Source organism: Sapajus apella, unplaced genomic scaffold (genome assembly GCF_009761245.1).
Source record: "Sapajus apella isolate SASKATOON/1434 unplaced genomic scaffold, GSC_monkey_1.0 scaffold8, whole genome shotgun sequence".
NCBI lineage: Eukaryota > Metazoa > Chordata > Mammalia > Primates > Cebidae > Sapajus > Sapajus apella.
Genome location: NW_022436948.1, coordinates 3881365 through 3895352, shown reverse-complemented (window position 1 = coordinate 3895352; position 13988 = coordinate 3881365). Strand labels below are relative to the sequence as shown.

At 53.0% G+C, this 13988-nt stretch overlaps 1 protein-coding gene across 4 annotated transcripts in view; it reads left to right on the top strand.

Moving 5' to 3' along the window:
* Window positions 1-6540, top strand: part of UBASH3A (ubiquitin associated and SH3 domain containing A) — a 46738-nt gene extending 40198 nt beyond the window's left edge. For 2 of the 4 annotated variants that reach the window (XM_032276793.1, XM_032276795.1), the window contains 4 exons: window positions 1494-1638; window positions 2349-2455; window positions 3408-3517; window positions 5915-6540. In XM_032276793.1, the coding sequence (XP_032132684.1) occupies window positions 1494-1638; window positions 2349-2455; window positions 3408-3517; window positions 5915-6052 (500 nt within the window). In that variant the 3' untranslated portion in view covers window positions 6053-6540. Of the gene's footprint in view, window positions 1-1493; window positions 1639-2348; window positions 2456-2580; window positions 2857-3407; window positions 3518-5914 lie in introns of those variants that run through there. The other 2 variants (XM_032276794.1, XM_032276796.1) reach the window with 2 other exon arrangements.
* Window positions 6541-13988: the final 7448 nt, after the last annotated feature.

The following is a 13988-nucleotide window of genomic DNA, read 5'->3' as shown; positions in this document are numbered from 1 at the left end:
TGATGGTGGTGATGGTGGTGGTGGTGATGATGGTGATGGTGGTGATGGTGATGATGTTGATGGTGGTGGTGATGGTGGTGGTGGTGATGGTGGTGATGGTGATGGTGGTGGTGATGGTGGTGATGGTGGTGGTGATGGTGGTGATGGTGATGGTGGTGATGGTGGTGATGGTGGTGATGGTGATGCCTGTTTAAAGGGCATAGGTTTATAAATCCTGTGTCAATTCAGAAAAACAAGACCACACAGTCTTCTTCACAAGGCCTCAGACATGACCAACCTGCTATTCAGACGGCGTCTGAGATGCCAAGGCACTCAATTTTATTTAAATTCAGTGTCAGCCAGTGTCCAGATGGCGCGTTTCCCACAGCCACACCCACAGAGCAGTGGCCTGCAAGAGACCCTCAAAAGAAAGAGACCCGTGGCCACACCGTTTGGGGGGCTCTCATACTGTTTCTTCATCTGATCTGTTCAAATGGAAATGAGCCCTTCACAGGCTTGGGGGAGGATTCAGGAGCCTGGTTGATGGGGAGAACTCAGGGGTCCGGTTGATGGGGAGAACTCAGGGGTCCGGTTGATGAAGGAGGACTCGGGGGTCTGGTTCATGCGGGAGGACTTGGGGGTCCGGTTGATGGAGGAGGACTCGGAGGCCTAGTGGATGGAGGAGGACTCAGGGGTCTGGTTGATGACAGAGGACTCGGGGACCTAGTTGTTTGGGGAGGACTTGGGGGCCTGATTAACTTGCTTTAACTCTCTTTTCAAAGCGTGCTTGGTGAAAGAGGTCATTCCATGGACTTAAAACACATTTGAGGAACTGATTTTATGTCCAGGATTTGAGTTCAGTGACATCTTCTCCATTCCAGATGAAAACATTCAGGTTCTTTTTTCCACTCAAAAGAGATGGCCTTACTTTATTGCTCTTCCTTTAATCAAAATATAAAATGCTTGGGAAGTGTGAGTTGCAGGGAGTCAGAATGTTCTAGAAAATGGCCCCTTCCATTCTTCACCTCTTGCCCAGTCCATGTAAGCATTTATCAGGAAAGTGTCTCATGAGGCTAACACTCTTCATGATGGGTCACATCTTGTCCTTTGATCATTGGATTGGCCAAGTCCTCATTGGCAGGCTGTCCGCCATGTTGGAGGATGGGGCCATGGGTGGGTTTTGCAGTGGAGCTGTGCTGGGTGCTCAGATGAGCCCCAGGATGGGCCTGCTGCCTAGGACACTCACCAGTTCTCAGGAGACTCTGGCCCTTCCTGGCACACAGGGGGTCACCACTCCTCTGATACCTTCCCATGGCTCATCAGTTCTTACCTCAGAAATACCATGGCTGTGCCTAATCACAGAACAGTATTTGCCAGGAAGAAAATCACATTGTTTAAAAGGCATGATTTAGAGGTGTGTGTGTGTGACAGTCTGAGATCTAAAAGGAGACTTATTTATGCAAGGTCAGCGTGGACGTTGAAGATGATAAACACTTGTATTCTGTTGAATCCAGAACTCAAACTGGAGAAAAAAGTCAAGATACGAGTGGAACCTGGACTGTTTGAATGGACAAAATGGGAATCTGGCAAAACCACCCCAACCCTCATGAGCCTGGATGAGCTGAGAGAGGCAAATTTCAACATTGACACTGATTACAGGTGTGCTGTTCTAAAGTTCTCTGCCACTGGGGCTTTTCTAGTTCTTGTTAAGGAAAAATTTCATGACACTGTTAAAATGGTAAGAAAGACTTTATTCAAGGGGGGCCACTGCAGTGGGGTTTGCAGCAGGGGACAGAGAGGGGGCTCAACTCCTAATACAAGGAAAAGCGGGGATTTATAGCCACAGAGCAGGGTAGGAGTTGGCGCCTGGAAAATTCCTGAGAAGGTGGGTCATTCTTGCTAAACTGACACAAACAGGGACTCCTGCTGAAGGCAGGCCAAGGTGATCAGACATCACTTGGAGGGTGGTAGAGGACAAGGAACTTGACCAGAGACTGAGGGTAACAGTTTCTTGCTAAACTCACTCTGGAAGAACAGACACAGAAGCCCAAGGGTCAAGCCTGCATCGAGAAGAAGGTTCAGGGGAGCTGGACTGGAGTTTGGTCAAAGAGAGTCTTTGTCATTCTCCACCCATGTTGGACTCTGCCATCACAGAGCCCTCCTGGTGTTCACTAAGAATGTGCTGGAGACTGACTATTAGTGCTTTGACAGTTTTCAGCACAAAACTAGAGCCTCCCTGTTGCCCATGAGCCCAGCCTTGAGGCAGAGCCATCCCAGAAGAGCATTTTCCTTCCCTAGCTAACTGCAGCTGCGCCCTCCTAATCCATACCAAAGGGCCAGGGCAGCAGCCTCCCCCCTCCTCCTTCCAGGCCCGCGTTTCCCCTGTCTGCCCTCATGCCGGCCGAGAGCTACCAGGAGTACGTGGACAGGTGCACAGCGAGTGTGCTGCAGATCGTCAACACCCAACTGCAGGACAGTAAGTGCCTCACCACCCTGGGCATGGACAGCCCCTGGGGCTTGGGGAATTCTCTCTGAGACGGAAATTGGCTGATTTTCTGAACCTATGAATGCCTTCACTTCCCCCGCCCCCGCATTCTCCAGCAACAAAGCGTTCATTGCTGCTGCTGCCGCTGCTGCAGTAACCGGGTGCATAGACACGTGCTCCCCTGCCGCCCAGGCCCCGGGACCCCTCATCCCGGGACTGACTGCTGATGGGCTGATGGGACCCAGGCCAGCAGGGTCAGCACAAACCGCCCGTGTCCAAGGGATTCGAGTCAGCTTCCTGGGAAACAAGAGAGACAGAGAGGAGAAACAACCAGCTTCTGGGTGGAGCCCCTTCCTGACCCACCACGCGGGTCTCCTAGCCCTCCGGCTTGCTTTGTCCTGGATGAAGCGCACGCAGAAGCGCTGGCTTCCTGCACCTTCCCCCGAGCTGGCGGAGACACGAATCTCACCTGAAGGAGCCCCTTCCTCCTGTGGTCTCCGGGTGTTCTGATCTAAAGCAGGAGTCATAGCAGGCTCCTGTAATGAAACAACCAGCTGACCATTCTAAAGTGAATCAGGTCAGGCCTGGGCAGCAGCCACTGCTGCCCCATCCCAGACGGGGCCCAGACGGGGCCCAGGCAGCCGGCCACCACAGGGAGGGGTGGCTCAGTTCACTTCCTAGGCCTCCCTGAGGCGGGCGGGCAGCTGCGGCATGCAAAGGAATCCACAAGGCGAGGGTGGGATGCAGGCGTCACTAAACCATTACCAGCCACACTACCTCCTAGCCCAGGGGTCTCTCCAGGGCACTCTGGGTAGACTTTGGGGTCCCCAAAGTGTTTGGGGCACTCTGAGGTAGCTCTGCCCCAAACACTTTGGGGACCCCGGTCTCATAACAGGTGCTCTCTGGGCCTGCTTTGACCTGGAGGTGTTCTTGTTTTCCACAGCAGGCGTCATCCTAATTGTGAGTCACGGCTCCGCGCTGGATTCCTGCACGCGGCCGCTGCTGGGGCTGCCGCCCCGGGAGTGCGGGGATTTTGCCCAGCTCGTGAGAAAGGTACGTGCCCACTCTTGGCTCTTAGAGTCACGAAGTCAAGTACCCCAAAGACACGGGTTATCACACCCCCTTCTCGGAATGAAAACAAGTGTCTGGCTGACCCAGGGCCACCAGGATCCATGTGCCCCTGGAGATGGTGCCCTCCTGCTCCTGTGCAAAGGGCGACTTCGGGCTGGGGCTGGTGGATAGGTGAGTATCCTCGTCATCACTGGTCACTTGCCGAGTTTTTACCAGTCAGCTCACCCCGTCACCCCTTGCAGCTCTCGTAGAAAAATGGACAGTCCAGAAAGGAGTGAGCAGTTTGGATGAGGAGAGAAGACATGCCTGCAGGACTCGCCCTGGCCTCCTCTGGGGACCTGGGCTAGGGCGGCTGACGGACGAGGAGCCCCTCGGTCCTCTTGCTCTTGCAGTCACCCAGCACAGAATAAGCTTGATCTGGCTGTAGCTGCCAGAGTGTTCAGGCACTGGCCAGGGCCTTGTGAATGACAAACAGAGGATGATGCACACATGGCGTCTTGGACAACCTTGATTATCACCCAGCAAAGTGAGGGGGTGCCGTCCAGTCCATGGGTGAACTGAGGCAGGCAAACTCAGGAGCGCAATCCGCCCCGCCGGCCCTGGCCCCTTCTGTGCAGAACTACTCAAGGCTGGACTCACCATGGTCCGGACCTTTTAATCAAATTAGTCAGGCCACTGGTCAGTGCCCAGGTGGCAAGCGCAGCATAGACAGTGCCTGGCGTCGGAGGTGTTGGAGGCCCTGACCTGGTTTCTTCACACAGCACTGCCACAGGTCCACACTGGCCTCAGCTTGTTTGCCCTAAGTTGTGGGCAGAAGGGGGTGTTGCTGAGTCCCCCAAGAGGTCTAGGGTCTTCAGAAGAGCCCAACTCCCAGGCCCAGCCCAGTGACGCCACCCAGGTGCCTGCAGGAGGGCTTGGCCCTCTAGCTATGCCTGCCTCAGCAGCCGGGCGAGAACTTATGCACACGAAGAGCACGCCTGTCACAGGTCATTGTCACTTGGCAATTAGGGGTCAGACACCCGCGCCCCCTTTCTTGTTCCATTGTCCTTGGCACCTGAGTAGAAGCATGCGTCCCCTGCGACGCGTCTTCAGGCTGGTGCCTCCCAGTTAGGATCCAGATGGTCCCAAGTGCTCTGGGTTCCTGAGCCACCAGGTGAGCATCGTCCAAATAGGACAGCTCAGCCCTCCACACCACACTGGTAGAGGCCTGCATGGATTTTCCTGAGGACTGTCGGGGCAGCTCCGGCACCACCTGCTCCCAAAATGTTGCTCTTGCTTCTGCCAATGGGTCTCCCACACACATGCTCTGACGCATCCCTCCTGTCCCTGCACCCCTTCTTACAGCCCTATACAGACACTAGGCACCCAGCCCCAGGCGCACCTGAGGGTCCGTGTAACCCACAAGGGTGGCATCACTGCACACACCAGCCACTGACAGTTCCCCGAACCCATGAGCCTTTGTGGCCAAGGCTCCACCCACTCCTTGGATCCTTCACCTCCTTCCATAGATGCCAGCCTTGAACTTCCAAACCACTGGACTCTCTTATACTGATCACGTAGCTTTCACCACACCAATGGCCCCCACCCCAAAATAAGCTGGACTTGCTCATGCATATCAGAAAACACAAAGGGGGACTCGCCAAATGATGGGCCTCCAAATAGAGGCAGCTGGACCCTCCCCAGCCAGCCCATCACCACCCACCCGCCACAGCCCCTACAAGCACAAGGAGAGAATCGCCCTAGAGTCAACACCCGCTTCACTTGCATCCCCTGGCAAGTTGGCATTTTTGTAAATTTCATCTGCCTGAGGAATTTCTAGACATTAGAAAGAGGAAGGAAAGAAAGAAAAGAAAAAGACAAAAACAAAAAAGGCTTCGCCACAAAGCTCTGTTCCCACACATCCATTTCACAGATGAAGGGATTGAGGTGTAAAGGTTCACTTGGTGCTTTCCTCTTGGGTCTGAAAACTCAAAGTCTGCGTCTTTTTGTGATGTTGAACGTGAGAATATGAGTCACTCCTTAAGTGGTGGGCGGCAATCTCCACCTCAGCCTGCACACCTTTGTGGTGGGGGCCTTTCTACCCATCATAGAACGTGCCACCTTGTAGGACCTCTACCTGCTAGGTGTCGGCACCACCTCCATTCTCAGTTGTGACAATCAAAAATGTCTCCAGAATTATCCAGTGTCCCCTGGTTAGGGGACATCCCCCACAGGGCACCGCCCTGGTAGGCATTGGTGCCGTTTGATAGTGGCAGTGCCAGCCTGGACAGTCACAGACCCTCCAAGGCAGAGGAGCGCCTGACAGTTGGCTTTGGAGCTAGTCTGAAATCCACTGACTTGTTATAAGATATTAACAAGTGATTTAAAACTCTGTTCTAGATCCCTTCCCTGGGCATGTGCTTCTGTGAAGAAAATAAAGAGGAAGGAAAATGGGAGTTGGTCAACCCACCAGTGAAGACCCTGACCCACGGGGCGAACGCAGCATTTAACTGGAGGAACTGGATCTCAGGCAACTGAGAGCCACGGTGGTGTTCTCATCACCTCAGAGTGGAGAGGCAGAAACCACGTGCAGAGGCTGGGAGACGCTGCTCTTTCCAAGGTGTCTCAGTCTCACCCAGTGTGATTTGTAGAAGCACAGGGCGCACTTTTATGTTCCGGAATATTTCCCGCCGGCTTTCACCTGTGTGACTCCCATCCATGGACCCGTCATCCACCAGACCAGCTGTGGAGGGCCCAGGGCAGATGGCTGGGTGAGGACGCCGCCCTGTGGCAGGTGCACCTAGTGTCTGCAGCCGGGGAAACAACCACCTGGGACTCTAACTTCCAGGAGCTAAAGACTCACCACACACGAAAGATCCAGCCCCTTCATTTTCTATGGTCTGATCACTAAATTCCCAATCATCTTTTCTTTTTCTATTCCCAACACTATTTAGCCATATCCACATAGGCTAAAACAGGTGTAATCGTCAATAAAATGGTCCCAGAAAACCGTCTACCAGATCAAAGCTGGGCTGCTGCTCTGTGCTGTCAACACTCATGTTACTGTGTCTCTGTTGCTGCTGTAACCAGTGACCACAAACCTGGTGGTCATGGAAAGAACACAAACTTTACACACACACATGCACATCCACACACACGCATGCATACAAACAAGTGCACGTGCACACACGTGCATGCACACGCATGCAAACACATGCACATACGCATGTTGCACACGCACACAGGTACACAAACATGCACATAAACACATACACACAAGCATGTGCATGCACACACATGCAAACATATACACAAATGCACACACACATGCACATGCACATATATACATGTGTACATGCACACAGGCACACAAACATGCACATGAACACACACATGCTCACATGCATGCACACACATGCATGCATACACAGGTGCATGCACACACATGGAAACATGCATATACACATGCATGTGCACAAGCACATGCACACTTACACATGAGCACATGCATGCAGGTACACAAATATACACACACACAGAAACACGTGCATACACACATGCACACATGCAGACAGACATGCACACAAACACATGCACGCACTTGCACACAAAGACACATGCACACAAGGGCACACGCACGCTCACATGCACACACACGCTTACTCTCCTACAGTTCTGGAGGTAGGATTTTGTTGGCAGGCTACGTTCCTTCTGGAGGCCCCCAGGGAGGATGCTTTCCTTGCCCATTTTCACTCTTAGAGGCCACCTGCATCCTCCCTCCTCAAGGACAGCAGCGTAGCAGCCTCTAAGCTGTCTGTCTCTGCCTCCACAGCCACATCGCCTCCTGCTCCTGACGCTCCTGCCTCCCTCCTACAAGGGCCCTTGTGGTGACATTGGGCCCACCCAATAACCCAGGATCAATTTTCATCTCAAGAGCCTTCACCACACTTGTAAAGTCCCTTTTGCCACATAGAGTTACATATTCCCAGGTTCCAGGGATTAGGACATGACCATCTTTGGGGGTCATCCCATAGCCTGCCATAACATACCCCAATCCTTCCAAGCACAGCGGAGCTGCTCATACAGGGCCTCGGATGTAGGGATTTGAGACACTCCCGTGGCAGGCCTTTTTTGGCTTCTCCGATTCTTGTTTCTGATCATGTAGAGGTGAGAAGAGGACTTTGCCAGTGGGAGAAGTGGCTCCCCTGATTTAATGGCGACCCAGAAGAAGGGCCACCAGCAAAATGGAGTCTGCCCACGATGGTGATGCTGAGGAAGCTGGTCCGGCCGGGGATGGGGTCCCCAGTGGGGAGTCTCCTGCCCCAGCCCACGGGTCACACCTGCTCCCAGAGGCCACACGTGTAGTGGCTCATGCTGCAGGCAGAAATCCCACCATGGTGCCGTGACAGTCTGTCGGCCTTGCATCTTTTCCAGCCCCCTGATCCAGTGCAGATGTTATTTCACTGCTGTAGTTTGGGGCTGCAGTGGTGGCTCTGTGAGTGACTTTTATAGAGTGAATGCAGGGGCCGGGCAGCGAGGGCCCACACGGCACCCTCAGCCTCCCCCGTGAGCACCCAGGCAAGCAGAGGGCAGAAAGCAAAGGGAACTCTTGCAGAAATAAAGATTGTTAACACCCTGGGCTGCATCAGAACCAGCCCATGTCAAGTAGGACGCACAGGAGGCCAGACCCAGCAAAAGGTTCTCCCAGTTTTAGTCAATCAAACATGACCTCCTGAGAAAAAGACACATCTGTCTGTCCTTGTTGTATTTCGCTAGTGATATAGTTTTTCTGTGTCCAAACATCAAGAAGTTTGAGGTTGGCATAGCTGCAACGAGCAAGCACAGCGTGCACCACACTCCCAGCCCTGCTCCGAGTCCAGCCCACACCACGATGAGATCGTTCTAGATGCATCCCAGCGGATACTGACTAGAAAAGCTGTGGATTCACTGGGACGCAGGCAGACGGGAAGTACATCCTGCAGAGAATACGCCCCACTGCTAGGCACCTGGGCACCTGTTCTTTCTCCTCGGCAAGCGTGTGGTTGGGAACAAGTCTCTCCTAGACACCACAGCGCCACACTCAATAGTCATGATGATGAATTAAAGTGTTGCCAATCAAAGTGTGGCATTGAAATCACAGTTGTGATTCGGTGGTTGTAACGCGTCTCTGGATTCACCTTCTCGGGGTGAAGCTTCCAGGGCTCCTACCCTGAGCAAAGCCAGACATGGGTAATTCTCCTCTCATCCTGCTGGGATGCTCACAGGTTTTGCAAGGAGAATTAGACGGGCTTGAAACTCAGATCTCCAGGCCTAGCGTGCATGAAATAGCACTGTCTTGATAGTCTAGGATTCTGGCTGTCAGACCCCCCTTCCACCGCCACAGCAGAGGACCCCAGTTCTGTGGTTGTGTTCCTCCAGAAGAAACCTTTCACTGTATGGACTGAGACTTGGGGACAGAGCCGGGCTGGAAAAGGGCAGAGATGGAAATGCCTGGTGGGATTATCATTATTGGGTGTAAACTGTCAACTCTATGAACCAATAGGAAATCCCAAAAAGGAAAACAAAAAACTCATCTTTCCACTACCTGGCGTGTGTGAGCCAAGTCTGACCCCTGCCGACACCATCTGGAAGTGGACGTCCTGTCACCAAGGCCATCCCAATCCACACCCCACCCACATTCTCTTTTTTACTTCCTCACTGTGTACCTGAAAAGAACAAGCCTGGGCCAGGCACGGTGGCTCAGGCCTGCAATCCCAGCACTTTGGGAGGCAGAGGCGGAGGGATCATGAGGTTAGGAGATCGAGACCATCCTGGCCAACATGGTGAAACCCTGTCTCTACTAAAATACAAAAAATTAGCCTGGCGTGGTGGCACGGGCCTGTAATCCCAGCTACTCAGGAGGCTGAGGCAGGGGAATCGCTTGAACCCAGGAGGTGGAGGTTGCAGTGAGCTGAGATAGCGCCACTGTACTCCAGCCTGGTGACAGAACAAGACTCCGTCTCAAAAAAAAAAAAAAAAGGAAAGAGAAACAAACAAGCCTGAAAGGGAACTCTACGGGCATCCCTGAGGCTGAGCAGATGGCAACGTTGCTTTGTTGCTTAATGTTCCCCTCCAAGACCCGGCTCTTTGGAAAGCTGGAGAGTCGTGAGAAGGGCGTGGAGCCAGCCTCAAGCTGGGCCACCAAGGAGCCAAAAACCTAAGCCAGTGCCTGTCTCTAGGCTGCAGCCTGGGATGCTGAAGAGCTTGGGGACAGGCCTGGGGCCACCAAGCCAGACACTGCCCCTGGGAAACACTGCTGTGCTCAGAAGAAGAAAGAGCCATCATAACTGTCCACCAAAGTACATCTTATTCTAGAACCAAATCTGAGATTTTTTTAGATGTGATTCATATTGGTGCATGTTATGGGCTGAGTTGTATGCGCCGCTCCCATCCCCCGACCTCAAATTCAACCAGCCAACAATTCGGCAAGGATCAGAGGTTGCAAGAAAGGAAAATGGCGGCATCAAGGACACAGCTGCAAATCCCAAGATGCCCTTGGTGCCTGGGAGAGGCTGGGAAGGAACTTAGGGCTGGATTGCCCACAGGACTTGGTGAGACCCACTGCCATGGGCTGAACTGTGTCCCCCTAAAAAGCTATGTTTGAGAGTGATATGGCTTGGCCCTGTGTCCCCACCCAAATCTCATGTTGAATTGTAATCCTCAATGTTGGGGGAAGAACCCTAATCCTAACCCTATAAACATGGTATTACCATATATAAACCTATGGGAAGCACCTGCTCTTACACAGGAACAGCAAATATACTGGAAATCTTAGAGGCCTTCCAGAACTGGGGGTCACCAGAACATGGTGGCTCCCCACCCATCATTCCCAGAGCCAGGGCTTATATAGCACAGGGGAGAGGTGGTTCAGAAGGGCTGCACAGGACAGCTGAAGTACAGTGCCATTGAGGCCGTTTGACCTGAGTTCGGGACCTGTGGTAAGTGCCTGCTCTGCGGTAGGTACCTGCTGTTATGTATGTATATATGGTAAAAGGGGCTGTCATAGCAGTGGGGGAAGGGAGGCGATTCAATCAATGACGCTGGGATAACTGAATCAAATTTGGAGAAAAGAAGGTTGAAATCACCCCTCATACCTTATACCAAAAAAAAAAAATTAACGATTTAAAAATAAAATAAAATAAATCATGAAACTACTAGAAGACACCACGTAAGAATTTCAAAGCATTACCTCACTGCAAGAAAGCCTTTCTAAGCATGACCCAAAATCCAGAACTATAAAAGCAAAAATAGATAAATTCAGCTGAAACAATTTTAAGTTTGCCTTTTAAAGACTATCATAGGCCAGGTGCGGTGGCTCACACCTGTAATCCCAGCACTTTGGGAGGTGGAGACAGGTGGATCACTTGAGGTCAGGAGTTCAAGACCAGCCTGGCCAACACGGTGAAGCCCCATCTCTACTAAAAATACAAAAATTAGCCAGGCGTGGAGGCGCATGGCTGTAATCCCAGCTACTCAGGAGGCTGAGGCAGGAGAATCACCTGAACCTGGGAGGTGGAGGTTGCAGTGAGCTGAGATTACACCACTGCACTCCAGTCTGGGCAGCAGAGCGAGACTCTGTCTCAATTAATTAATTAATTAATTAATTTAAAAAAATAAAAACCATCACAGAGTTAAAATGTAAAATGTAAGCTGGGAAATCTGTGTGCTTCTCAGGCTGCCCAGCTCCAGCTCACCCCCTCCAGGAAGCCCTTCTGGCTGCCAGCCACCTTGCTGCCCCTGACTCCCAGCTCAGGTGTACTCTGCACAATTCATGCCAGTCATGTCTGCCTTGTCCTGTTGTTGCTGTCACTCATCTTTGCCATAGTGACTGTGTGGTTCCCGGCAGCCCCAGATCCAGTGGGAACAGCAACTCGCCTGCCAAGCTTCTCTGCTCCTATAACCCAGGGTTTCCCAGCCTTGGCACTATTGGCACCTTTGTCAGGGGCCGCCCTGTGGATGGTGGGATGCCCAGCAGCATCCCTGGCCCTCCCCCACTTAAGTGGCAGTACATCTCCCACCCCGGCCCACCGGTTGTGATAACCAAAAATGTCTCCACATGTTGCCAAATGTCCCTGGGGGAGCAGGATTGTCCCCAGCTGAGAAGCACTGATGTATTCCCTTCACAGGGCTGCATGGAGCCCTGACCGCGGGCCTCGCGCCAGGGCATTGGGCATGGTGTGAATGGGCACGGGTGTATCAGGAGTCTGGAGTCACGCGCGTGCCCTCCTGCTGAGCAGACAGACCTTTCTGGAGACAAAGGTCAGAAGGGAACGGGCACACATCTCGAGCTGAACACGTGTGATGCTGTCAAGGACAGGGCTCTATGAAGAGAGGACAAAGGAAGTCTGGTGGCACTGGAACTTTGCGGACACTGCTTCTGGAAGTAGGTGTGGGCCTGGGCAGGGGGAGCCACGTGGAGGCCGGACCAAGTCCTGCACAGCCCCACGGCCTCCATGTGATGTGGGCAGCCGTGCCGTGATGGCAGCTGAGCCCTTCGTCCAGCCTCGGAGTCCCCTCTGCTGGGCCCACACTCAAGTTCTAGAACATGCAAGTGCATGTGGACACCACAGGGCTCCACACTGTTGGACTCAGTCCTCTGGCCAGCTGGGAGCAGCCCTGACACAACCGTTCAGCAGAAGCTTCCCCTCAACCCTGACTCTTGCTTCTCCGCTCCCCACACCCCAGGGCCGGCAGACGTCAGATGCACACACATTCAGCAGATGGCAAGAAATAATTTCCAACAGCAAATGTGACATTAATTATTCAATACAGATAAACACCAACAACAGCGCTTCATCCAAAGGAATTCCACTGGGACCCGGGCTCTGCGTTGGAGCCCAGTTGCGTCCTCCACTCATGGCGACCTCAGACACAGTCTCTGTGTGCCTTGCGCTCACCCCTGTAAAATCCTGCGGGCATCAGCGGGTCCACGTCACCTGCAGCATCTTAGTCGTCCTTCTGGAAGACACGTGCCCTCTTAGCCGCGAGCCCTGGAGGGGCTGGCACACAGTGGCGGCTGTTTTCCAGTCTCCGTGATGTAAAGGCACTGAGGCCCATTCTGAGCTGCCAGTGTTTTAACAACTGACTTGCACAGTGAGTGAAAATTTAAAAGTCAGCTCTGGTGAGCTGGTCTGAGCCACCGGCAGGAATGTCACTTTGCAGGGGCAGCTGCTGCGCAGACCTGTTGGGATCATCACAGCCGTGTGCTTCAGGCCGGTGCCTCTTCCCGCAAAAGGAAACAACTTTCTACAGAGGATGGAAGGACAGAAGGGCTGATGCCCATGTGCAGGCGGGGTCGGGAGAGAGAAGAGACCAACGCCCGGGTCTAGGAAAGACTGGTGGGCGGTGCCAGGCCAGGGGCACTGAGTGGGACGCTGTCTGCTCCCTGCGGGGCACTGGGCAGACTGTGGGTTCCAGGGATTCATCCTAGGCTGTGTCTCCTCCGGGCCCCTTGGCCAGCGGCGACTCTGGCACCTGAGCCACGCCTGAAGAGCGCCCCCGAGCTCTGCCTCCTCCAGCCCGGCTACTCAACAGGACGCTCCCTGCCCCTTTGCTCTCGTATCACCTCAGCCACCCAGGGTGAGCCACCTGCTCCCCCCAGGCAGGACACAGCAGGTATGCTCCACATGCTCACCTTGAAGTTCAGAGCGGGGAGGTCAGTCCATCCAGCTGAACGTCACTTCTAGAGACGTCACTGAATTGGCCCTGGTGGGAGCATTGACACCATGGTAACTGGCAAACACTGCTGCCAAGTCAGCCCTCCAGGGCTCACGGCTAAGAGGGCACGTGTCCTCCAGAACGAGGACTAAGATGCTGCAAGTGACAAGGACCCACCGACAGGCTGCATGACGTTACAGCGGTGAGCCCAAGGCACACAGAGACTGTCTGAGGTCACCGTGAGCAGAGCACTGACCTGAGCTTTAACCCAGAGCCCCCAGGTCCCGGTGGAATTCTTACGGATGAAGTGCTATTGTTGGTGCTCATCTGTATAGAATAATTAATGTCGCATTTGCTGTTGGAAATTATTTCCTGTCAGTTGCTGAACGGGTGTGCATCTGCTGTCGGCCGGCACGTGTCAAAAAGGCCTTTGCAAGTGGCCACAGCGAACTCCCAGAATTACGACGTACTTATTCCTGTGTGTGGTTCCAAGTAAGTGCCCCTTACTTCCAGCTGTCCAGTACCATTTTTTTCCTAGGACTTAAGGCCACAAAAATAAATTAAGAAACACACATGTCTGAATGCAATCTTCCTGGTGAAGTCTCTAAACAAAGGCGTTCCCTAAGAAGTCATTAAAAATTAATGATCCGGAAATGTCATATTTCTCTTTCTCTCTCCAAAATAAATTTCTTTCAACCATTAACTCATTCTCTTTTATTGTGTCCCATAATGAGACAAAAATGTGTTAGGGCAATAAACCAAGCAATTTTCCAAAGAA